The sequence below is a fragment of the Convolutriloba macropyga genome, chromosome 13 (genome assembly GCF_964194025.1).
Source record: "Convolutriloba macropyga chromosome 13, txConMacr16.3, whole genome shotgun sequence".
Lineage (NCBI taxonomy): Eukaryota > Metazoa > Xenacoelomorpha > Acoela > Convolutidae > Convolutriloba > Convolutriloba macropyga.
This window is the reverse complement of record NC_134480.1, coordinates 17,794,179-17,820,970: the sequence shown is the minus strand read 5'-3', so window position 1 is coordinate 17,820,970 and position 26,792 is coordinate 17,794,179. Positions and strand designations below refer to the sequence as shown.

Genomic DNA, 26,792 nt, shown 5'->3' with positions numbered 1-26,792 from the left:
GTTCATTACTGACGAGAATTGTTTCAAATCAAGGCCAAATTAATGACAGATCCTACATAAAGAAGAATGAGGCCAAATGAATAGACATGTCTTGAGAGAAAATCTCATCGTTTTTATCTCTTTGACAATGTGGTTTCGTAAACTTTGATTGTCTTTTGTTTTGCCTTCATTTGTCATTCTTTTTGCAGCTTCACGACTTCGTCTTATTAATCCAACATCCAATTGGTTTCTTTGAGAGCTATTGGCGCTCTATGCAATGCTTTCAGTTGTTATCTAATTCCTCTAAGGACTTTGAATTTATTTGTTATAAGAAAATGTCACAAAAGTTTTGATGTTTGCTTTTTTTTTGTCTTTTTTCTGTTCACGTGTAGCTTAGTCTCAACAAATACATGGCAAAACTTATCAACTTACAAGAATTGAGCGTATGTCAATTCCTTGTTGAATACTTAAAACCTTTTTGTTGATTCTCAAATCTCTCGAACTTTAATATTTAGTTCGGATAAAAGTTGTCTTCAATCCTTAGTTTAGTTGCCGTTCAAGCGACAAGAATTAATTTTTCTTAATATTGATAATTAACAGCTCCGAGTAATCTCAATGCGATAGCACAATCGAGTTGAAGAGTTTCTAATGTTTTAGTTGGGAGTTGAATCCTTATTGATTTAATGATTTTTATTCCTACAGCCATGTTCTGTAGTTTTTTTTTGAATTGCGATTCAAACTGACGTTTATCATCAATTATTATGCCAAGGTACTTGCATTCGCTTTTTCATATTTTTTGTCAGATATTAAAGTTTCCAAATCTTTGCTTTCAAATCTACAGCTTGGCCTAATTTTGATATGCTCTGTTTTCTATGCGTTCAAATTTAGTTCATGATTTTTAAAGTATGAAATACTTATGAACTGACTTTGTTAAGAGTTTCCGATAAATCTTGTTTAGCTAAGTGGTTGACCTCATCTAAGAAAATAACCTGCAATCGTCTGCATACTGTATAATTTTTGTTAGTGTTTATTTGAGTTTTTGATGTGGTTAACGTATAGTTTAAAAAGCAATGGACCAAGCACATTTCCCTGGGCACGCCTTCTTTCACTTGGTACCAAGTGGAAAAAACATCCTTGACGCGTACTCAATGCTACCTATTGGTTAGATAATTTTTAATTAAATTTGTTGCCGAAAGTTCCCACTTCCTTCAGTTTTTTAGAAGTTTTGGATGAGAAATAGAATCAAATGCTAATTATCACAAAATAAGCATGTCCAAATAGTCAAGATTTTCCAACTTTTTTGTACTCTCTGAGAGAACGGAAAAGTCATTAGCGTAACATTTAAGCTATGTACTAATTTGGTCTAACTAAGCAAACTGAACTACTACTTTTGGATACACTAACCCATTAACAACTGGGCACGTCGAGAAGCAGTGCTCTAATAATCAGTAAAATTATTTTTATTGTTCTATAAGAAGTTCCAATGAAGGACTTTAGTATTGAAGTCAGAGCTGTTGATTTTGCATTTTGGTTGATTAATAGCCGCCCTCATCTTCTCAGCCGGCTATTATAGCGATCCTATTTTTTTTACAATTCAAAGAATTTGAATTGTATTGGGGCGCTGTCTTTTTTTTAAGATCTGTTCACACATTTTCATGATTTTTGAAGTCAAATTGGAGTAGTGATTTTGGTCACGCCGAAACAGGAAATGGAGCGAAAAAGCGAGTGGTTTTGCGGCGTGAATTTTTTTCGCTCTAATTTTAAAGTAGAGTGAGAAAATGGTGTCTGAACAAAAATTCGGTTTCTCGGTAGTGGTTTTTTGTTCACATGCGGCAATTTCACTCTGATTTTTACTGTTTTTTCGATTTTTTGGATCGGATTTTTTTCTAAATGGTTTTCCCAATCCATTCAAAGCTCATTCTAGGCCTAGTTTTTTGTGTGAATTAAATTTTCATTTCTCTTTAGTGGTTTTTTTGTTCACATGCGTCATTTTCACTTTGATTTTCTGTTTTTTTTTCTTTTTTTTTATCAGAATTTTTTAAAAATGGTTTTCTCAATTCACTCTTAGTCCATTCTAGGTCTGGTTTTTCTGTTTAATAGCCGCACAGCGATAGCTGGGGCTATTATTGGCCTTCTCTTGGTTTTTTTTTTATTTCGTCGTCATGATTTTTGTTACGACCATATGACGTCACAGCCACTTCTTGTTCATTCGTTCATGCAATTTCAACTGAATTGCATGTGTGACGTCATTTTTCGCTCTTAGTGGAGCGAGTTTTTTTGTTCATGCGCGTGATTAAGTTTTTGGTCACACTTGACTTACCTCACTCTCAAAAATGACTTCCTCACTTTGAAATTGACTTTTTTTACTTTAATTGAAAGAGATAAGGTCAAATGGGCGTGTGTCACTCTAAATGAAGGTTATTTGAGAGCGGCTATTAGAGGCAGCAAAAACTTATACAGATTTTTAATCAAAATATAACATATCAGCCTTCAATGAAAAGACGAATTTTTTTGGTCTGTCTTTTTTACTGTTTTTTTTTACTGCCGATCTACGAATCTATTGCGGCTGTTTTCTGGCAATCTGCCAGCTATGTTTAGTCAATGAAAATTCTTTGAATTGTACGTCAGGACTTGTCTTGCTATGTTTTTTTTTAAGATCTGTTTACACATTTTCGTGATTTTTGAAGTCAAATTGGAGTAGTGATTTTCGTCACGCCGAAACAGGAAGTGGAGCGAAAAAGCGAGTGGTTTTGCGGCGTGAAATTTTTTTGCTCTAATTTTAAAGTAGAGTGAGAAAATGGTGTCTGAACAAAAATTCGGTTTCTCGGTAGTGGTTTTTTGTTCACATGCGGCAATTTCACTCTGATTTTTACTTTTTTTTCAATTTTTTGGATCGGATTTTTTTTCTAAATGGTTTTACCAATCCATTCAAAGCTCATTCTAGGCCTAGTTTTTTGTGTGAATTAAATTTTCATTTCTCTTTAGTGGTTTTTTGTTCACATGCGGCAATTTCACTCTGATTTTTACAGTTTTTTCGATTTTTTGGATCGGATTTTATGGTTTTCCCAATCCATTCATAGTCCGTTCTTGGTCTAGTTCTCTGTTTAGTCAATGAAAATTCTTTGAATTGTGTGTCAGGACTTGTCCTGTTATGTTTTTTTTACTTCGTCGAATAAAAAAATGTTTCGCTTTACTTCATTTTGCCGCTTTTTCAACATTTTGCGTGAAATCTTTTTGACTTCTCTAGGCTAGTTTCTCAATCCATTCATAGTCCGTTCTTGGTCTAGTTCTCTGTTTAGTCAATGAAAATTCTTTGAATTGTGTGTCAGGACTTGTCCTGTTATGTTTTTTTTACTTCGTCGAATAAAAAAATGTTTCGCTTTACCTCATTTTGCCACTTTTTCAACATTTTGCGTGAAATCTTTTTGACTTCTCTAGGCTAGTTTCTCTCTTCTCTCATTCTGCTAAAAGCGATTTTGAACATCAGTTGCTCAGCAAAGCAATTCAAAATGAACAGAGTCAGTATAAAAAATTGAAGTCAGAAGTAGAAACGGGATAAACCCATAAAGCCCAATTTTAGATGCCCGCTATTTGAACATCGTTCCTACAAGTCTTAGTTACCATCTCTAATGCTTATTGGTATTGATAGTAACCCTGTAGCCTCTCTCTAAGAAATAGAAGTGTGCTCAAATACGAAATAAATATAATCCATTGAAATAAATCGGACTTAAAAAATGTTTTTGTTCAAGAATCTTTTTTTTTCAATACCTTCTATTCTTTCAATCCCAATCATGCTTATTGGAATCAACGGCGGCTATTTTCCGGCAATCTGCCGGGTATGTTTAATAGCTGCCCTCATCTTCTCAGCCGGCTATTATAGCGCTCCTATTTTTTTTCGTCGAATAAAAATGTTTCGCTTTACCTCATTTTGCCGCTTTTTCAACATTTTGCGTGAAATCGTTTGACTTCTCTAGGCTAGTTTCTCTCTTCTCTCATTCTGCTAAAAGCGATTTTGAACATCAGTTGCTCAGCAAAGCAATTCAAAATGAACAGAGTCAGTATAAAAAATTGAAGTCAGAAGTAGAAACGGGATAAACCCATAATGCCCAATTTTAGATGCCCGCTATTTGAACATCGTTCCTATAAGTCTTAGTTACCATCTCTAATGCTTATTGGTATTGATAGTAACCCTGTAGCCTCTCTCTATAAATTAGAAGTTTGCTCAAATACGAAATAAATATAATCCATTGAAATAAATCGGACTTAAAAAATGTTTTTGTACAAAAATCTTTTTTTTTTCAATACCTTCTATTCTTTCAATCCCAATCATGCTTATTGGAATCAACGGCGGCTATTTTCCGGCAATCTGCCGGGTATGTTTAATAGCCGCTCTCATCTTCTCAGCCGGCTATTATAGCGCTCCTATTTTTTTTCGTCGAATAAAAATGTTTCGCTTTACCTCATTTTGCCGCTTTTTCAACATTTTGCGTGAAATCTTTTTGACTTCTCTAGGCTAGTTTCTCTCTTCTCTCATTCTGCTAAAAGTGATTTTGAATATCAGTTGCTCAACAATTCAATTCAAAATGAACAGAGTCAGTATAAAAAATTGAAGTCAGAAGTAGAAACGGGATAAACCCATAAAGCCCAATTTTAGATGCCCGCTATTTGAACATCGTTCCTACAAGTCTTAGTTACCATCTCTAATGCTTATTGGTATTGATAGTAACCCTGTAGCCTCTCTCTAAGAAATAGAAGTATGCTCAAATACGAAATAAATATAATCCATTGAAATAAATCGGACTTAAAAAATGTTTTTGTTCAAAAATCTTTTTTTTTCAATACCTTCTATTCTTTCAATCCCAATCATGCTTATTGGAATCAACGGCGGCTATTTTCCGGCAATCTGCCGGGTATGTTTAATAGCCGCTCTCATCTTCTCAGCCGGCTATTATAGCGCTCCTATTTTTTTTCGTCGAATAAAAATGTTTCGCTTTACCTCATTTTGCCGCTTTTTCAACATTTTGCGTGAAATCTTTTTGACTTCTCTAGGCTAGTTTCTCTCTTCTCTCATTCTGCTAAAAGTGATTTTGAATATCAGTTGCTCAACAATGCAATTCAAAATGAACAGAGTCAGTATAAAAAATTGAAGTCAGAAGTAGAAACGGGATAAACCCATAAAGCCCAATTTTAGATGCCCGCTATTTGAACATCGTTCCTACAAGTCTTAGTTACCATCTCTAATGCTTATTGGTATTGATAGTAACCCTGTAGCCTCTCTCTAAGAAATAGAAGTATGCTCAAATACGAAATAAATATAATCCATTGAAATAAATCGGACTTAAAAAATGTTTTTGTTCAAAAATCTTTTTTTTTCAATACCTTCTATTCTTTCAATCCCAATCATGCTTATTGGAATCAACGGCGGCTATTTTCCGGCAATCTGCCGGGTATGTTTAATAGCCGCTCTCATCTTCTCAGCCGGCTATTATAGCGCTCCTATTTTTTTTCGTCGAATAAAAATGTTTCGCTTTACCTCATTTTGCCGCTTTTTCAACATTTTGCGTGAAATCTTTTTGACTTCTCTAGGCTAGTTGCTCTCTTCTCTCATTCTGCTAAAAGTGATTTTGAATATCAGTTGCTCAGCAAAGCAATTCAAAATGAACAGAGTCAGTATAAAAAATTGAAGTCAGAAGTAGAAACGGGATAAACCCATAAAGCACAATTTTAGATGCCCGCTATTTGAACATCGTTCCTATAAGTCTTAGTTACCATCTCTAAAGCTTATTGGTATTGATAGTAACCCTGTAGCCTCTCTCTATAAATTAGAAGTTTGCTCAAATACGAAATAAATATAATCCATTGAAATAAATCGGACTTAAAAAATGTTTTTGTACAAAAATCTTTTTTTTTTCAATACCTTCTATTCTTTCAATCCCAATCATGCTTATTGGAATCAACGGCGGCTATTTTCCGGCAATCTGCCGGGTATGTTTAATAGCCGCTCTCATCTTCTCAGCCGGCTATTATAGCGCTCCTATTTTTTTTTCGTCGAATAAAAATGTTTCGCTTTACCTCATTTTGCCGCTTTTTCAACATTTTGCGTGAAATCTTTTTGACTTCTCTAGGCTAGTTTCTCTCTTCTCTCATTCTGCTAAAAGTGATTTTGAATATCAGTTGCTCAGCAAAGCAATTCAAAATGAACAGAGTCAGTATAAAAAATTGAAGTCAGAAGTAGAAACGGGATAAACCCATAAAGCACAATTTTAGATGCCCGCTATTTGAACATCGTTCCTATAAGTCTTAGTTACCATCTCTAATGCTTATTGGTATTGGTAGTAACCCTGTAGCCTCTCTAAGAAATAGAAGTATACTCAAATACGAAATAAATATAATCCATTGAAATAAATCGGACTTAAAAAATGTTTTTGTACAAAAATCTTTTTTTTTTCAATACCTTCTATTCTTTCAATCCCAATCATGCTTATTGGAATCAACGGTGGCTATTTTCCGGCAATCTGCCGGGTATGTTTGATTTTAGTACTAAATTTTATTACCTCATAGGGTAGTATTTAAATTGTCTACTCCTTTTGTCCATCAGGTGTGGTCCACATACTCGCAGGTTGGGCCTTACACACATGGCATTGTGTTCGCAACCGACATGCAAGAAAACTACATAACAAGCCCAGAAGAACTTGGGTTCCACTCAGAAACTGACAGCATTCTATACAGTGACAGGTTCAATTGGTACCGAAAACTGACTAAGGCTGAGGATAGAATACCGCTGATGAACTGCACGATGGTGGAACCCTGCTTGATGTATACGAGTCCCAAACTGACTAGGGCAGGGACTGATGAAAAAGGGAGAGCTTTACCCTCTGTGTATGTTTTGGGAGAATTGTCCAAATGGGTCCCGATGAGCTCCAAACGATTCGAAAGAGTCACTGTGTAAGTGTCCCAAAAATTATTCCTCCATTATTGCTGTGTTAGAGGTAACTGGTTGTTGAGAAATATATCTTTGTGACTTGCTTAGTAATGAGTTGCTTAGATAGCATTTTCGATCAAAAATAAGAGGAAGTTTTAATATGTATTTCAGCATTATGGTTCTGTTGCAAAATAATTAATTCAGACTGCTCCGCTACGATTACGCAGAACCTCATATTTAAATAAGACTATTTAGATCTCATGCTAATGAATGTTCATTTAGGACTTATGATGACATCATTCTGGACATAAAAGGGGCTGCTGACGAGTATGTGTACGTGACCATTCTACTCGACAGTAATGGAGGGCCTGACCTCTCGTACACAATGATTGGATGCTATCTAGACTCGGCTGGTAGAAACCAAATGTCGCTCAAGAGTTCGTCCTGTTTCGATGGACACAGTTTCACATCTGACGCAAGGGCGAGAAATAGCAAACGAGTTCTGCTAGACAGAGCTTAGCGTCCAAGTTACAGTTCTGGTGTTGTTTGAATTCTGCTCCTTAAGATTATTATAGCTGCGAAGCTGTAAGCTGAGCGTAGCTATATTGCGGTGCTCTTGGTTTTTACGACTTGAAGAGGAGTATTGGTTTTCTTAAGGTTTTTTTTTTACCGGAAGTACTATTCGTTCAGACGATGTTTTGACCTAAAAGCGAAAGCGAGTAAAATTGCAGTGTGAACTAATTTTTTTCTGAGCGAGAGAAGTTTTTTGATCATGCGCTGAGTTTAGTGAATGACTTTTTGACATTGAAAAGTAGTTTTTGACTGAATGGCACATATAGATAACCATTTTTGGCCGTTTTTTCGTTTAAGTGGCCTAGTTTTTTTGATTGTAATTTGGTTTTTTGTATAAATAATTTTTAATCGATGCTATGTTGAAATGTAAACACCGGAAATTGATAGCACAGTATTATGCATAGCCTGAAATTGCGTTTCAAATGCGAAATTGGCACATATTTCTTGATTTTTTAGTTAATTTTTGGCTTTTTTTTCTATTAATTTCTTCATTTTTGGATCTTTCGCTGTTTTTTGTCAAAAATCAATTAATATGGCAACTTCCCTTTGATAATTCATATACTCAATGCCTCTTTCTGCCTCGATGTAATTTGTTTCATAAAATTGTACATTTGATAATCCGATTTTCGTAGTTTTTTGCCAATTTTTTTCAGTTTTTTGTTTATGTTTTGCTTTTAATTACTAGAAATAGTATTTTGGGGAACATGAGGGACTTTAATTTCGTTTCAATAAAAATGCAATCATTTTTTGGTGTTAAGTTTTTGAAAAAACAGATAAATTTTTTTCATAAATACAGTCTTAAATATTTTTTGACCACATTTTTGCAAAATGTTTCAATGTTTCGCATGTCTGAATTCTGCTTTTTCTTGTTTTTTTCTCTTGAGCAAGTTGGATTTTTGTCTCGAATGACTCATTGTTTTTTCTATGTCTCGAATGCTGATCAATGAAATGTACTCGTTTTTCTTGAATTTTTTAAATTTGATTTTTAACTTTCAAAAATCAAGAATTGGTCTTTTTGTTACGGTGTTCCTAACATTGTGTCCATATTCTTCACATTCTTGTTTGTATCATTCTAGTTTTTTCCTGGCACCTACTTTTATTTTCGTTAGATTGTTTTTTTCAGTTGTTAAAAAATTGAATGAATTCAGCTTTTTCTTAGATCTTGGTTTCTTCGGTTTGCAATTGATTTAATTCAAAATAAAGCAGTACTGGGAGTTTGCTAGAAGGTCTTTTCCAACATTTCTACTTATTCCTATTCATTGCAATTTTCTTCCGGTTTTGCTATTGTTTTTAGACGATTTTTCGCCTTTGAATATTATTCTGTTGCTTTTGTTTTTCTATGATTAATTTAATTTTTGAATTAGTATGAAATCATGTTGTCTAGCATATATAATCAACAAGGAAGAATCATGTATTATTTTTGTCTTAATTGCCGTGATTAGAAATCTAATTGTAGTCGTTCTCTGGTTCTTAAGTTTGGGCACTCTTTTTTGAATAATTTTGACTTTCCTGTCTTTTTTAAAAAGTTTTTATCTGCCGTTTGCTCACGATCTTTTTCAGATTAGTATCAATAATTATCTGAGGGCAATTGATGGCCCTGTCAGCTTTGTCAGGCTATCAGCTTTTCGACCATCCTAAAAATTTCAGACTTTTTTTAACGTTACCAAACGTTTTCATTAATAAAATTTTGCTGCATTTTCTTTCTCTTGGTGACAATGGTTTAAATTTCACCGATTTTTAGATCAGACCCGGTGAGGTAATGAGTTAATGGTTTAATACAAAAGGTAATGGCTTCAGCTTTTTGTGAAGTTTTGGTGATTCGAGTCGCTTCCGGAATTCTTCCGGCTATGTTTTTTGTTTCGACGTCTGACGCTTCATTTTCGTTTTACATTTGTTCTAGAACATTCTGTCTCGTCACTGCTTAAATGGCTTTTTCGCGCTTGATTTCACGCTTTCTGCGTGACCTAAATTGCGGTTGTTCAGAAACAGAATCTGTTCGTAAAACAAAGTTGATTGTAAAACAGAATGTATGGTCCGACAGCCGAGTGGTTAAGGCGACTTGCTGTTAATCCGGAGATCGCCGGTTCGAGACGCGACAGGGAAAAATTTTTTGCACCCAAAAACAACCTCCTTTGAAATAAACTTGTAAGTTTTATAGGCGGCGGCGATAACTATTATCAACTCACTTCTGTATCTTTTTCCATCTGTATTTTACGGCACGCAAGTCTATTTCGCAGCTATTCCGGCAATCTGCCGGCTATGTTTTCTGATTGCATACTTAGTTTTAGAAAATTATTCAGAATTATATTATAGAATCAAACTGATCATTGATATATATTGAGTAGAATGTTTACAAGATTTTTGATTCAAGTTTTAATTTAAAATGTCCTTCAACCTTATATTTGGCTCTTTCACAAAACCCACACCAGCCACGCCCCCCCCCCTCCACATTGGATCATTTAAGGAAGGGGCTCTTATCTTTAATGGGAAGTAGGTTGGGTCAACTCGAGCAGTATCTAGAGCGACTAAGAGCTGGAGGTATTTTAAAAGAAATACAATAGCCCATAATTAATAATTAAGTTTCAGACAATTGTCAAGATGTTAGACTTGTTTTTAACCAGTTGGATAGTGTCTATGCCAAGAATGACACTGCTTCGTTCAGATCGTCTTCAGTTGCCTGTATTTGCAGCCAGTCCGAGTGATCGGATATTTTGGCCACTTTCTTCACCTCATTCGCCAATGCTGACAAATCCTCGACCTTGTGTAGTTTCTTGCCTGCAAAAGGAATCAAGTTTTAGGAAAAAGTTGTTTCATTTGGCGGTAGTATTCCATGTTTAAACTGATAAATTGGTGAGGTAACTGGACGCTATTTGCCTCATTTCTGACAGTTACTCTGAATATTATGTAAATAGTGGTGATGACAAATTTTAAAAGTGCTAACTGGTAGGCAATTACTTACAACCATATGACTCCATGAAACGTTGACTCGAGTCGAAGTAATTATCTACAGTTAACGCTACAGCACCTCGTCTTAAAGAATTTTAAGCTCCACTAATATTAACAAAGGATTCACAGTAACTGTCAAAAATGTGGCGAATAGTGTTCTGTTGCCTCCCTATTTTACCGATCAAAGTGTAAGTCAATAAACATTTTATCAATGAAATAAATGGATGCTCCATGTATAGATAACGTGACTAGAAAGCACTGAACACCTCCGGCGTTTTTTAGAGAATCCCATAACGGTTCGAGATGTTAAGTCAATTTCAAAGTGACGTACGCAGAGTCACGTAATATTGCTAGAAACCCAACTTGCTAGTTTAAAAATACCAGAAGTACATTGAAACCGACTTCTCTCCGTGTATAGGAATACCTGACCTTTTCTAACGCTACAGCTTTTCGGAATTGTAAGCGTTTTAGCAATAATTATTGAATGATGAAGCGGTGCCTGAGAATTACCAGGGTTCGTGTAGATAACTTGTTGATACTAGAAGTAGTATTGCCATATTAGCATGGATTGTAAAAGCTGTGTTATGAATTTGAAACCCAATGAGAGTGTATAAAAACGTTTCTGTATGTTATGAATCTTAGTTAGCATTAAAAGCCTGTCCGGACAAAACAGTCCCAGACAAAACAGTCACAAATTGCAAAATATTCCCAGACAAAACAGTCCCAGACAAAATAGTCTCAAATAAAATATTGGAACAATTGTAAATATAATCTACAAACAATTAACAAATATAATCTATAAGTTAAGCTTCTGAATGCATTGTTTTTAATTGACGTGAATTAGGACTAAACCAAAAACTGGTTTAAAAATACATTATTTGTCAAAAACTATGCTGTAATCAGCTTAATTTTGTTCGAAGAAATACAATCACATGAATACCTTAAGGGGTTTCGTTCTTAATTAATGTGCACAGGTTTGACTCTATCTTTGTCTGGGACTATTTTGTCTGGGACTGTTTTGTGTTTTGTTGGGACTGTTTTGTCTGGGACTGTTTTGTCTGGGACTGTTTTGTCTGTTCACCAATAAAGAGATGAATTAAAACATTGAATTACCACTTGTCTTCTAGCGCATTATCTTGCGTAGTGAGAGATCTATGTTAGTACATTAGACAATACCAGTTCCCAATGATGAATGCTAAAGGTCAGCATGTTAGATGTGCCACTGTATAAACTTCCTAATTAACAATCTCAGAGAGCCAAGTAGGTGTAAAACGTTTTGCGTAAAATTGATACTATTTGCAAGCTTCGTAAAGTATAAGGTTCTGCCTAAAAACGTCTCAGAAAAGGCGTACTTACCTTTAGTTTTGAAAACAGCAACTATTAGTACACTAGATTTGTTCAGGAAAACTTGGAAAATTTGAACCGCTGTCAAGGTGAAAATAGTGAGCATTCGCATCACGAACAATTAGAAACAATTTTAAAATCATTCAGTAGCGATATAAAATACCGCACGGAGTTCAAACAAAAGCCAATCCTATCATCGCAAAAAGTCATTATTGTTAACCTTTAGTAACATTAAACAATGACTAAAGTTCTTAGGATGTTAAAAAACCTGATGTGCTCAAAAACAGAGCTCCAAAATTCTCATGAAACAATTTATGTAACCAGTCTGAAAAAGCTAGACTTCAACAATCGACTTTGTGACCCAAAAGGCACCTTGTGAAGGCATGGGGAAGATAACGTTCTTAGAAAGGTAACTGAAGTTTCGCAGCAAGTAACACTCATTCAAATCGTTGATTGAACCTGCAGCAAACTCGCAGTGTTGAATTATAAATTTTTAAAGTTGCAAACCAAAAAAATGAAACCTTGGAAATCATTAATTTTTTTAGACAACCTATATAAGCAGAGCGAATAAGTTTATGGTGACTTTTTTTTCCTTAGCTAAGTTTTGGAACATTACGGACAATACATTGTAAATAAACATAGGTACAAAAATACTTTTGTTTTTTAAGATTTAATTTTTTAAAGTTAAAATCAAAAGCTGAAGTGTACAACGAATACAATTCATTTTTTAGCAATCAAAGCCTTGAAAAGCAATAGCCCTCCTGTACAGATTTTTTTTTTTAAAAAATGGAAAATGAGTTAAAAGATAGTTAACTCATATTAAAAAATGAGTGAACTTGTGAGCCTCCTAACTTTCAACTTTTTTCTCGTAGTTTAAGTACAAATGCTAACCCGCCAGTCCCAATTTAGCCCAAGCCGGGGCATTCGCCATATTCGTGCCAGTTGTGACCGCGCGTACATGGCAGTCCTCCTCTCGAATATGTTCCATCTCCCTCTCACTAAATTTGGATGTGAAGAATTGTGGAGACACCACTGGAATGTACACTGCCACTCCACTTATTGAATTGAGTTTCGAGGCCGAGATCTTCGTTATGGGAACTCCTGCCTTCTCTGAACACATAAGGTCATCCATCATTTCACATGAACAAATCCAATCTTTTAAGCATGCTTGAACAAACCGATTCTCGTTTTTGCATCAGAATTGAAAAGTTGCAATAATATTGAAGGGTTTTGAAATCAATTGAAAATCGTTGATTTAGTTTTTTTTCCTGAAAAAAATTGAAAGACGATAATTAATTCAGTTTGAGACAGTTCTAAAATTAACTTTGCCAAAGCAATTTTTTTGGAGACTCCACGTTGGGAAATTTATTGATGAATTGCCATTCGTGAATTCAAAACTTGAAAAATTTTAAACTCATTTGTTAGTGAGTCTGATATTTCTCCGTAAATTAGCAGATCAATTCTAAAAACTACATTGGCTTGAACAGCCTACTCAAAACAGTTACTTACAGGGTCAATTAACTGCAAAACTATTTTGAATGAACTAATATTGAATAAATGAATGCAACCTAATCTTAGTATATTTCCCAATAAAAAGCTTCGAAAAAGATTTACATGAGAAAAACTGGTTGTAAAACTATAATTGGAAAGAGACCCTTACTTTATATGTTTTTGGTTCCAATTTTAGTTCAAACTTCAACTTATTGAGTCTTTTTGACCCGTGTTACAGACCACAATATGATAAAGCTTACTAAATGCGTCCTCTAGTTTTGTGATAGTGGAATCTGCATCGACAGCCGAGTGGATCACAACTTTGGTGCCAGTTGGCTTCGGAGGAGCTGTCACTGTGTCTAGAGGACCCAGGTCAACCCTGATCAAAGATTTCACGTGCGTGCTTACAGCCTGAAATAGAACTCGTGAAATATTCGCTCCGCCAGTTTTGCAAATTGTGCCCACAGAGTATTTTGTAATTAAATATAACATACGACTGGGTTCGTAAACATTATAGGCTTGGGGGGGATGGATACTAGAGCTACTTAGAAAAAAGGAATAAATATGACGAAGAGATCTAATATCCCGCGGTGAGAATGAGTGGTGCTTTATGAGAAAAAGAGCATCTCTAAGTGCTCTTTTATTGGAGAACCGACAGAATTGCATATATTCTGAAAATGTCAGACATCAATCATACGCAAAAGAAGCAAGTCAATCGCGATAAAATTTACCCTGTTTTGAGAAAGACAGGAAATGGGACGATTCTATTACGTTATTGCATTTCTACTTCCAAAACCAGAATAAATATTTCTGCGAATAATTTATCCATAGCAGACGTGGGCTCGTACAAAATATTGACCTGCACCTGGGTCACCATATCTTAGTGTTTACACATGGGTCATATTTGATGTCCTACAAATCAAGCAATGTTTTCTTGTATGATTACTAAAGAAATGTTTTGCATTTTTAAAGCTCGCAAAAATTTTTTGTATGATATTTGTATGATTACTAGGGAAACATATGATCTTGCTGCATGTGAACAACCAAGAAATCATATACATTATTTATGACCGTGTATCATATTAGTAACTATGTCTGGCCTTCTAAGACTACTAAGAGTTTTGTATCAACGCGTGAATAATCATAAAGAGCAATGTAACGAACTCTTTACACCATTTTTTGCATAAATAATTTTCAATCTCCATAATAAAAAGTTGATCAGTTTTTCAAAGAAATTATTTTGCTGACTTTCCAACCTGTACGAGTTCGTCAGGTGTGATGCTGTCCAGGTGTTTCTCACTGCAATCATCGTTGGTCTGTGCAATGCCCCCTAGCACCCCGAATGGTCTGTATCCCCTCTCCACAGGGTAGATCACCATTATCTTGTACTTCTCATACGCAGCCACAGCCATCTCCATCATGCGCTACAACCAAACGTAAAATTGTTAAAAATTGAACATTGAAATCTAAAAAAAGATGGTACATAACTTTGTAATGCCGGGTAATTCAGTTCTAATTCAGACCCGGTTTCCGATAGCTTAACTACCACAACTGTCTTCTCGAGTCAATTGCCAGCTCTACCTCATTTTCCTCATTTGCAATGTCGCAATCGCCTGTGCAGAAAAGCTGTTATTCTCCCCACTTTGATCAGACAAGAACAAACAGAATGAGATACAATCTTTGGTGAAATATTTAGTTGATTTTTCAGGTATTTACGGGTCACCTTTTTTATATGTTCAACCTCAGAAATTTGATCTTGTTAGTTATTTTTAGGCACATTACAGTTTTCCAGGCGAAATTGAAGTGAGACAATGTTACCAGACTTTTTAAAATCTAAATTTGGGATTTTGTGTCATGTAAACTTATCGAAACATTTCAGTGCGAGAAAATGCCTGCTAAATGAGAATCCCAGCACTCAAAGAGGCCTATCAAAACAGAAGAAAATTGTGGAATGCATTTTGCGCGCAGGGAAAACTTTGCTCTCGCCCTTTTAACAAAAAATTCAATGTCTTAATTTCAATGAGCTAGACCTGTTTTTGAGATTGGTTTATGAAATTAAATTTCCTCAAAATTTGTTTATTAAAGTATTGATATTATTTGAAGATTTTTTCAGAAGACAAACCGTAGTTGTTTACAAAGAATCAACAAATATTGTCAAATAAATTTTCCAACATAAGCTATATTTTTTTTTAAAAATATACTTTATTAACTCCTGTTCTACAAAATGGCATAAAATTTGTCTTTTGTTCAAAAAAAGTTGGCTTGAAGGGTTAAAATGTTGAAGAAGCCGAAATACACACAATTTTTTTCCTTTTACCATATTGACTACTTAAAACAGAATCATTGATTTGATCGTGGCCAAAGATGTTTTGGATCTATACGGATAATGCAATTGACGAAGTTGCACAGCTAAGAGCACAAGAAATTTCCGACGCTATATTAATTGAACAGAAAGTGGGGTTATAGACGTTATACTAGATGTTTATCAGTGCGCTGAATTCGTGAATTCACGTAAAAATGACGCTTTTCAAAATTTTTCAGTTAATGGTAAAGACCTTCAAATTTGTTGTATAACTTTATTCAGGTATCATGATGTTTCAAATGAAAAAACCTAGCTCAGCAAATTTTCGAGCATTAAACCAAAAATATTTTTGGCTAGCTGAAAGATCAACTGAGAATATGAATGTTTACATGCAGAGAAGGATCTGAATCTGCACGTGAATCCGTTACAATTTTTTCAAAAAAAAGTTATACAGTAATCAATTATGAGAAATAAATTTGAGTTCCTCATTTCCATAAATAGGCAGCAATTGTTTTGACACATTTTTCTGGTGCAATGATAGCAATTAAAATTTGACTTAAAACAATTGAATTAATATTTGTGTATGTTTGAAACGGTTTTACACCCAACTATGGTTTGCGAACATTTTCGACTGGACTTATTCATGTCTATAGACAACGGGAAAACACTGCGCCACAATTCATTTTTTATACAATCTTCCACTCATTTTAAATTCTCTGAATGTTTTTTAATCAAAATTTTATTAAGTTTTTGCTTTCGGAAGAGAAAAAACAATTAATGTGGAATAAAAACTTTCAATTGGCAACAGCCTCTTCGAAAACGCATAAACTATCAATAATTTCACTCAACAAAAGAGAAACTATTTAATTTTCTTAATCGTCTTTCTCCAAGTTACCTTCAAACTACACAAAAATTTAACACATTGCAATTTAAAAAGAAACAGCGGGAAAAATGCTCAAAAATTTAATTCTTTTTAATATTTGTTCAGCTGACTATGTTTGACGCGTTATTCTTGCGCAAAATTTCCAAAAAGACAGTTTGCTTGCTTGTGTTTTACTATAAACTCAGCCTTTTTTGCGGTCATAAAATTTTCTTGAAGTTTTGTTTTTAAAAAACTTAAGTTGTCGGATTTGGGTTTTAAATTATTGAAAGTATTCTGTTGCTTTGGAAAAAAAAATTTGTGTATAAAAATTCAATTAATATATGCCTTTCTGCTAATTTGGATTGTAACCGCCAACAGGCTTCTTTGACCCTAAATCTTACGTTTTTTAATTATTTCTGTTTCTCATTTTTTCATGTTTTCTTTTTCTTTTTTCTGAGTGAATGTTTGTAAAATGTTGTCGTTTTTCTCATTTGACATGACAGCGAGATAAGTTATGGAACTTTTGAAGCTGATTTTTTGTTTCACACAGTGCCAAGTAGATGGACCGCAATGTCATTGAATTTACTATAGTGCGACAATTGTCAAGACTTCCCTGCGATCTTTGATCAGACCGTAGTGCAACTTTGCCCTCTGATCAGAATCTTATCCAGACGATGGTGCGACTGAATCATTTCCAAACCCCTTTAATTTGGGTCGTACCACGCCACCTCTATGTGACTCAATTGATCTGGTCAAAAAGGAGGGGAAATGAGAACCACGTGGACGAGGAATGTCGCCTTCATGTCGTTAAAAAGTGCTTTGCTCAACTTCGTTTTGCGGCCCTTGTCAAACTTTGAAAAATGTCCAGAGGACTATGAACAGTCTGTGAGTGACTGAATCCAGTTTTTGAAGTCATGTCCCAAAGTGAATTCTCCGCTGGAGTTCCTTTCGGTAATTAAAATTCCCAATAAATCTAATAAATATAACCGAGCTGCAGTGTGAACACGGTTATAGTAAATGATATAGTCAGTCAATCGTGTTTCAAATATCCAAAAATTGTACTAGAAACAATGTCAAATTTTGAAGACACCAGTTTAGGGTATCAGGAGGTTTATAAATAAATCTTTAAGAGATCGTCATTCACAACTCAATCCGCAAAATCTGCGTCGTATTCAATTACAGGATCTAGCTTGCAGAAAAAAGTACGAAAGTTTGCATAATGGTCCTATAAAACTTTGATCAAAAATTAAATTGGTCTAGGGAGATCTGATCATAGGTTAATAATGTTCAGACAATGATCTCATCGTATGTAGCATGGAAGTCCTACAAAAGTTTAAATTCTGGAAAACAGCCAGGTTTTCCAAACAGTGTCACATTTCAAAATCGCAAGTTCTTGTTTCAAGCAAGGTCTCTGCTAACGTCACTTGACAATCTTTGCATAAATCTCAAACCCGTGCTTGGTTCTCGATTAATGTCACACTGTCTCAAAGTCACGTAAGCTGCACTTAAAACACGTAACTTGCTAAGTTTGACAGTGTCGAAAGCTCAAGGCAGTCAACTTCTATAGCCAAGCATTCAGGAATTATAACTTCTGGCACTCAAGTCTGTCGTTATTTTCAAATTTGCTTGTTTTCAAACTTTCATCATTTTCAAACTAACCATGCTCCTTTGCAGTTTAAGTGTGGCTAGAATGATGACGACGTCACTGTTCAGAATCATGTCCATCCGGGTGCTGAGAGAAGCTGGCTCCTCGTCATTGGCCAGAGATATCTGCACGTGGTGTGCACTTAGCATACTTCTCACTCTTGTCACGTAAGTCGAATTGTCCCTCATGCTTATTATTAGCACTCGCTTCATGTTGACAATTGTTATTATCTCGTTATCACCAAAATTATAGTTGAATGTTCTGGGTTGGTTTGCTGTATAGAAGTCAGGTATGCGCTGCTGTGATATCTATTTTACATATATCTCAACTCGAGGAATTTTTGTGCAACAGTTGCTGTAAAGATGCAGTTTTTGACCCTTCTCAGTTCAATCAAAAGGTCAGTCAAAAGTTTTACTTTTTGTGAAAATTTTTGGAAGTTCCCCAAAATGACAATTTTGCATGAAAAGTTTTCTTCTATAAAAATTTTTGATGCAAATCTGAAATTATGTGGAGTTTTTGGAAAGTTAAACTAATGGGATTTCTCCTTCACAGTTATATAGTTGGTTTCAATTGTAAAAGTTTTTGATCAATGATATATGATGGGCTTCGGATATTTGATCATAAAGACCATTTTTTTCATTTTTGCCCGTAAAAAATAAATGGTTTGTACCAAAAGTTGTATTTTTGGGCGGGAGTTTATCCGTCGTTTTAAAAATTCCTCGAGCTCAGATGTGATAGGTTTTTTAATACAATTTGACAAAGTTGTGAAAGACGTTAATTTCTCTTTTTTCAACAAAACTTGTTTGATTTTCTAGAAATTTTTACAGGTTTCTCTGATAAATTTAATAATTGTTTTGGCGTTACCTCCTTTCTCTTTGCTTGTTTAAATAATTTGCCAAAAATCAATCATTTTCGGCGCTTCAGAAGTTTGTTGGCTTATTGTTGTGGCGCCAAAACACCAAAATTGATTTTGTCACAAATAGCCATTAATTTCTGTGCTCCGCAGTTTACTAATAATATCTGATTGAACATGAGGAAAAGTAGGCGTTGAATTTAAATCTGGTAATTAGCAAAATTTGGAATGATCAGAAAAAAATCATTGATAGCTGAAAGAGCTAATTTTATATTACGAGAAGCAACGAAACTTTTCACAAAGTTTTAACCCTAATTGCAACGTAACAAGATAGTTCCTTCATTTGAAAATTTATCACATACGACAGCTCAGCTGTACTCTATAATATAACACAACAGGATGCTCGTTAATGATGTTCCGACCCGAGCTCATCCACACTTTTGAGTTAATTGTCAACCAAATGAAGAGATAATAAAAATAGATGTTAAGAATAGAGTATAAAAAAACGCTTAAAAATTTAACTACTTATTGAATTACATAATGCCATGCCTCATTACAGCGCTGACGAGATCTGTCATTGAAAAAACTACGAGAAAAAAGACAAACAACAAAAGAAGCAAAAACAAAAATTTCACGGCAAAAACTAAGTATATAAATTTGAACGCACCTAGTAACAACGCTAAAATGCAATCGTATAAAACCTTAACTGCACAAATAAACTTTGTCCATACTAAACAGTAGATGACAATTTTCTTTAAAGAGACTAGGTATCAAAGTCGACAAAAGGCAATAATAAGGCGAAATTGAAAAATCAATCAACTTTTTTTAAACCAAATAATTTATAAATTCGTTATAATCAAAAGCTTTTAACGAAATAATTCCGAATACATTTACTAAACATTCATTATGAAACCAATAGGACCTGTCGTTAGTTAGATTAAGCCATAGGAACGGACTACAGAAGCAGAAAAACTCAAAAATTAAACAATTTGTGAAAACACAAGTTATTGAGGCCATTAAAATCATTAGCTATTATCTGAATACTATGTATTTTTACTTCCATTTTTTTCATTCATAGTAACGCAAGTAAAATGATTCTGAAAAATTAAATAAGTGCACTTGTGTCACATTTGATAATCATTGGGATCTGTTATTACAAAGGAAGAAAAAAGAAGAGAAAAAGAAACACAAGTACACCACTAAAGTTTTATTTAAACGCATATTGTCCACAAACAAAACATCAGTTACGACATGATATCACTGGAAAATTAAATTTTTCGAATACAAGAAATCTCAATGATGAGATAAAGCTACAAGTTGACAAAAAAAACAACAAAAACTGAAAAGTTGAAAAAAGTATTGAAATTGTACAATATCATATACTTTGAGACTTTTCACAATAAAATTACTGAGACTAATCACTATAAAATGACTGCCTCGGGTATTATTAATCCTTGAATACTCAATTATAAGTTTTTGAGACCGGTTAGAATTTTACGCCTACTTAAAGATTAAAAAAACAGGCAAAAACCGTTAGTTAAAAAAATATTGAGCTAGAAAAGTGTCGAAACCTTTAAAAAATAACTTTTCGGTAAAGAATTTTCTATCATTCATTAATTTCTTAAAGCATGAGATTTTTTTTCAATATAATTTCAAAATATCCATAAAAATGAATAAATACATTAAAACCACGAAATTCATGAGAAAACCGTTAATATCAACGCCATTAAATTCAATTGCTTTCAGCGAAAGGCAATAAAAGCGCTCGATGGTAGCATAAGAGTTATGCCTCCTTAGGACGACAATGATGTTTGTCATTGACAAGTCATCGATATGCTAAGACATTACAATAAGTCATTAACTAAGAAAATAAGAACAAATACAGGCAAAAACCAAAAAATCAGTAGAAAAGTGCGAGAAGAAAGTGTCGACGCCTTTCAAACCATAAGCTTTTCTTTGAAAACTTCATCGATGATGCATAGAAGGTCTCTTCTAAACGAATTCGAACTAACACTAATTGGATAATGTGATGAGGTTTCAGTAGAACCAAAAACAAATCCAAAAATTTTCCAAATGTCTAAAAAAAAATTATGAAAACTCGTGCATCGATTTTATCAAACCATTAGTTAGAAGATAAAGCGGGCAACTTAGATTATTTTTGTTGAAGTAGGAAAAAAAGAGTTCTGGTAATTACTGAGACGTTCGTACAGCTCACGAAGATAAATTACGATTGGTTAATGTTCAAAAAAATTTTTTCGAAAAATTATTTTTGAAGACTTAACAGCCATCAAATTCAATAGCTTTCAACAGAAGTCAATAAATACGCTCAGTAATGACTTAATAAAAAGAAAAAGATGTTTGTCATGCATGGGTAATCAATAATATATCGCAATAGGTCTTATTAATATGAGAACAAAAACAAATACAGAAACCAGTAATTCATTAGAAAAGTGCGAGAAGAAAGAGTCGCAGCCATTTAAACCATATCTTTTCATCTGAAATTTTTATCTTTGCTCCACTTGACGCCTTCTCAAAACCAATGGGACCTATCAATATTAGGATAAGGTGATAAGATTTCAACAGGAACCAAAAACTCAAAATTAACCAAAAATTTAATTTTTTTTTGAAATCTTGTGGCATAGAAGACGTAAAAACAGGAGTTAGAAAAAACACGCCAACCAAAATAATTTAAATTGTAATAGAAGAAAGGAAAGAAAAAATTTTGGTCATTATCCAGAATTTCTTACAAATCATGAAAATAAGTTTAAAATTGTTTATTTTTCAAAAATTTCTTTTTGAAAAATTATTTTTAAAGTCTTAACCGACAAAGCTTTCAACAGAAGTCATTAAATACGCTCAGTCATGACTCAATAGAATGACAAAGATGTTTGTCATGTGTGCTTAACCAATAAGATATCACAATAAGTATTATGACTATGAAAACAACAACAAATACAGGAAAAAACCAAAAAATCATTAGAAAGTGCGAGAAGAAAGTGTGGAAAAAATTTTAAAATTGTTTTTGAAATCTCGTGGCATCGAAGTCATAAAACCAATAGTTAGAAGATAAAACCGATAAACAGATTTATTTTGCTGGTAGTAGAAAGGATGCTGAGGCTGACTTACAGTTTACAGAAATAAGTTTATGATCGGTTAATGTTTAAAAAAGTTCGAAAAATTATATATAAAGTCTTAACAGCCATTCGCTGTCCAATCGAAGCACTCTATAGCTTCACTAATGCTCACTACGCAACCCCCTGTACTTTTAGTCAACAATTCAAGAACACAGGGCTCCAAAAATTCAGTAAAACCTCAAAAAGAAAATCAAAATTTCATTGAAAATTACAAAAGCTCAGAGTCGAAGCCATAAAAAACATGTCCGATCCCTTGAAAACGTGTTTTTTGCTCATTAGGCACCATATTACTTTTAATCAAGTTTATCATTAACCCAACATAGATATGAAAACTATTGGTGACCTAAAAAATATGAAGTTTTCTAAAAAAAACAGCTCTCAAATAGGATTCGATTTCTTTGTAGTAAACTTCCTATGAGACCAGAACTAGTCTTTTTATCAGCTTTCGTGTATTAGGATTACGGAATTGATACTTTTTGTGGCGTGAAAGTTAATTTTGAATGAAAAATTTTTAAAGGTTTGAACATAATTTGAAGAAAAATTACACTAAAAGTGAACGAAATCATACCAAATATCACGTGTTAACACTAAATTTTAATCCTCGATAACTTCTCGAAAAATACGAAATTCCCAAAAATCTTTTTAGTTTCGAACTCTACAATGGACGGGCTTTTTAATGATACCACTCACATTTCTATGATGAACATATCGATCGGCAAAAATTGACTGAACAAAAAAAACCCATTTGAGTTTATAGTTCCTTCCCCCACAAGTGCGGTCAGAATAAACATAGGCATCCAAAAATTTGTATTTTGACGCATCGAATTGATTTTAGTTAAAGTTGTTCCAGAATTTTACAGAATAAGAAGCCGAAACATATTAAACAATTAAAGCAAAGTAATGTGTCAAAGCTGTTTAAAAATGGCTGATTGACAGGCAAAAAACTAATTTCTGTTCTGGAAATGAATATGCTCATTATCCATTAAAATTTATAGCAGGCGCACTTTTTAATTCAAGACACTAAATTAAAAATAGAATCACCCAGACTAAATCAAAATTCTATAATTGGTAAAAAAAATTTACTCATTTATAAACTCAATTTTTGCCAAAAAATTAAATTTCGTTTGCTCCTGATTGCTTTTTTGTGAAATAAAGAAATAGAAATAATGTTCTTTCAAACTTCCTACACATTAAGTGCATATTATTATCATAGCTGTTTTTGAACCGGGCAAAAATGCTCAAAAGAAAACGAGCGGGAAGAAAGAACGAAATATTCAAGAGCCAGCGTAGTCATAAGCTAACATGGTCGGGAAGGGCGCTTGAAATAAAGGATTTTCAGCAAATGCTCCATTCTCTTTTGTTTTTTAAAATGAAACCTAAACTTCGGACAAAAAAATTCAATGACACTTAGTGTTTGTTTGAAATGATTTTTCAAATGATGTGACATTTTTTTTCAATGAAGTGAAATTTTAAGGCTATTTGAAATTTTCTTTTTCACAAACAAATTAAACATTGAATTGGGACTGAGAGCAGTTGCAAATCAATGATTCCGAATTTTTCTGAACATTAAAAATTTACATTTCGCGGCTAGATTCTATACCGTTGGTTGACAATGGTATTGGTTCTTGAGCTTCAAAAATTCTTAAAACGGTGACCGGACGAACTTCTATTGTTAAGAAGCCAATGTTGGTTTCATAAGTTTCTTCCCGCAGTTTTTTTACCAAATTATATGAAATAATGGGAAATTAAATATAAATTCGTTCAGTATAGTGTTCGTTCTATTTGAAGAAGTTTATCAAATGTTCAATGTATATTAGGCTGAGTATCATTTAGAGAGAATTTGATGATAAGTTCTGTTCTGTATGAATTTCAAACCGGATGATAATAATGCTGGATAATGTTAGTTTAGTAACCAAAAGCTGATCAATTTTTCCATTTCAATTACTTTTTGTGGATGTCAGCTCAGCATGTGCACATTGTTTTAGGATTAAAAACAGGAACCCCACAACTAAAGTTCGATGTAATCGGTTTCTTAATTTAAATTATATTTCTTTCTCAACTTAGTCAAGAGTAGAAAAAATTGATGTTAAATTGGCTTTTCTAAAATTCAGCGTTTTGTCAATCAATTAATCTTGCCTGTTCAGATACTTTTTGCGAACATTTCCCTAGAAACTAACTAAAATCACTTCTAATTTTAAAAAATCTCAGGAAAATGAGAGCTACAAACAATAAAGTAATACATATATTGTAATTTTTAGTATGATTAATCTCATGCCTCGAAAAGACCTGAACTGAACGAATTTAAGGTGAAATAATTTATGTTAATTTCGACAATTGTTCAAAACTTTTAATTTTTGGTGGCTGTCAACGGGTCCCATAGACAATTCAACAAAAATAAACTCTTAAAAACTTTTTGAACTAAAAACCTAGAGACAACGTGGCCAGTTTTATTTTACAAGGCCACTTTAAGCCAAAAAAATCCTTTAGGAAAATCAGAGTTTCAAAAATTTTGGCACAACAGGCAAGTCATTAAAGGGCAAGAAATTTGTCTAAGATTATAGATAAACAGAAAACTACAAAGAATTAAGCAGAGAAAAAGATTTCTCAACATTTTGTCAAAATTCACTCAAAAAGAAATACCAACTTTTTTTACAAACTGTATTCATCTGGCGTCTAAATAATCTGTAAGTATAAGGCGTCTTCTTAAGTCCCACTTACGGTAGCATCAAACACTCACGGAAACAAAACAATAAGCAACAAATTTGCCTAAAAAGCTACAAAAAACTGCTAAATGATATCTCCAAAAAAGAAACAGAGAAAAAGAAAAGTATTAACTACCTTTGAACTTTTGAACCACTATTGAAGCAAACTTTACCACAACATCCTAATCAAACCTCTTAAGCTAAAAATTTGAAATAAGAAATTCTTTTAAAAAGCACGCAGAATTTTTTTTCACACCTCAATTTTTCACTCTCGAAACCAGTTGCATGAACAAAAACTACCCTCTCTTCGTTACACTCTTTAACTTTGCTCGGTGCCCAAACCAATTCAATTTTTTTCCACACGTTTCGTTTTCTGATGAAATTTTTACGCCAAGAAAATTGAAACATAGCTGGAAGCGATTACGAAACGACTCAAATAAGCTTTCGCCGAAAAAAAAACTAGCCTTTAAATTCAATTTTATCTGCGTAAAACGCCTTAGGTTTGAGAAAATAACAATCCTAATTCAGATAACAAAAATTAGTAATCATCCAAAAAAAAAATTGAAAATTTCAACTGTTGTTCTCAGATAGTATAAGTACATATTGTTGTTTCACGTGAGCCACGCTTAATCAGTCTAAAACAAATTTGGCTAAGCCAAATTAAATAGCATAAATCTATTTTTGAACACAAAATGAAGACAATTAATAAAAAGCAAGAGTTGTATCAAAATGAAATCGTTAAACTCCATTGAGGAGGCAGCTTTCTACCAACAAACTTAAATCAGTTTACAGTAGACAGTGGAAAAAACCATTCTATTTCAGTTACTGATAAATTCGATAAAGCATTACAATGGGCCAAAAATCGCAAAAAAATTTTTTCAGAAACAACAAAAACATTCAAATTAGCGATAAACACACATTATCTACTAACGCGCTTCCCAATTGTTTGAAATCAACCTGAATATAGTTATTAGAGTCCAGAACAACCTCTTCGTCGCCACAAAATTTTTAAAACAGAAAACAGATTTAAAAGCGGCATGATAGCAGAAATTTTCATTCGCCTGAGCAAAATTTATTTTTACAATTACATTTCTCGTACCAATTCAAAAGAAGAATCGAACATTATGACTACTCTCTCTTTTCTCCGCTCTTTGAATTTGGTAACCGAAACAAGTTTCCAAGCTTTTTTCCTTCCCTGATTTTCTGCGTTTTTTTCCCGCTAACATATGAAAAAAAAGATTCGAAAGAAAGAAACGTTTCGAAGAGTCGTCTCTTCCAAAAAAATTTCAGCGAACGGTCAGCTATGGAAAGTACTCCAGAAAAATGGAAAAAGCAATTAAAAGCCAACTAATGAAATGTTTAGCCCCCGGAAACCAACCGAACTAATAAAGAATGGAGAAATTCAGTTATATCCTTATATAATAAAAATGCATATGAAAAATTATTTCTTTAAAAAATACGAGATCACTAAAATACTGAAGCAACAATAGAAAAACCATAATAGGCTCACAACCCTCTGTCTAACCCTGAAAGCCATAATAGGCTCTGTCTAACTCTGAAAAAACTAGAAAAGCTGCAATAAATTAACAAAAATAATTACAAGTTACCCTACTTTTGTCAAATTTCGCAACAAAAACTTTGTTTTTGCCTGCCAACTGTGACCAATTACTAACTTAAACGTTTTTAAGAAATAGGCGTTGTCCCAGTTCTCAGAGAACTTAATAAAACAAAACAAAGATCGAAAATGTGCAAAAATGGTCTAAAAATCAGCAAAACAGCTGAAAATCCTCAAAATAAGCTAAAAACTCATATTAATTACAAAAAACTTACCAAAAAATTTATCAAAACAATCCTAAAACCATTAGTATAGTCCATTCAAACCCATGACATAAAAGAAACAGTTAAAACGAAAAAAAAATGCTTGAAAAATCCGCTCGTGATCAAAAAGTTTCACTTGCGCAGAGAAATTTTTTTTCACACCTGAAATTCTCGCCTTCTAGAAAACAGCATTATGATAAAAAAAATCTCTTTTCACTCCA

The 26,792-nt window shown here is 33.5% G+C and overlaps 2 protein-coding genes across 3 annotated transcripts in view; one reads left to right on the top strand and one right to left on the bottom strand.

Annotated features, from left to right (window-relative positions):
* The window catches only part of LOC142352310 (uncharacterized), a 36,312-nt gene extending 28,803 nt beyond the window's left edge, over window positions 1–7,509 (top strand). The window contains exons 11-12 of the mRNA XM_075404843.1: window positions 6,578–6,924; window positions 7,184–7,509. Coding sequence (XP_075260958.1) covers window positions 6,578–6,924; window positions 7,184–7,421 — 585 coding nt within the window. The 3' untranslated portion in view covers window positions 7,422–7,509. The remainder of the gene's footprint in view (window positions 1–6,577; window positions 6,925–7,183) is intronic.
* A 2,518-nt stretch (window positions 7,510–10,027) lies between these two features.
* On the bottom strand, window positions 10,028–18,932 carry LOC142351526 (uncharacterized). 2 transcript variants are annotated; one of them, XM_075403597.1, is made up of 6 exons: window positions 18,815–18,932; window positions 18,079–18,387; window positions 14,512–14,679; window positions 13,516–13,666; window positions 12,656–12,874; window positions 10,028–10,249 (listed from the first exon to the last, which is right to left on the bottom strand). In XM_075403597.1, exons 2-6 carry the CDS (start codon window positions 18,274–18,276, stop codon window positions 10,107–10,109), a joined length of 879 nt encoding a protein of 292 aa, XP_075259712.1. In that variant the 5' UTR covers window positions 18,277–18,387; window positions 18,815–18,932; the 3' UTR covers window positions 10,028–10,106. The 2 variants fall into 2 exon arrangements, with proteins under 2 accessions (XP_075259712.1, XP_075259711.1); XM_075403596.1 differs by having other exon boundaries at window positions 18,079–18,372.
* Window positions 18,933–26,792: the final 7,860 nt, after the last annotated feature.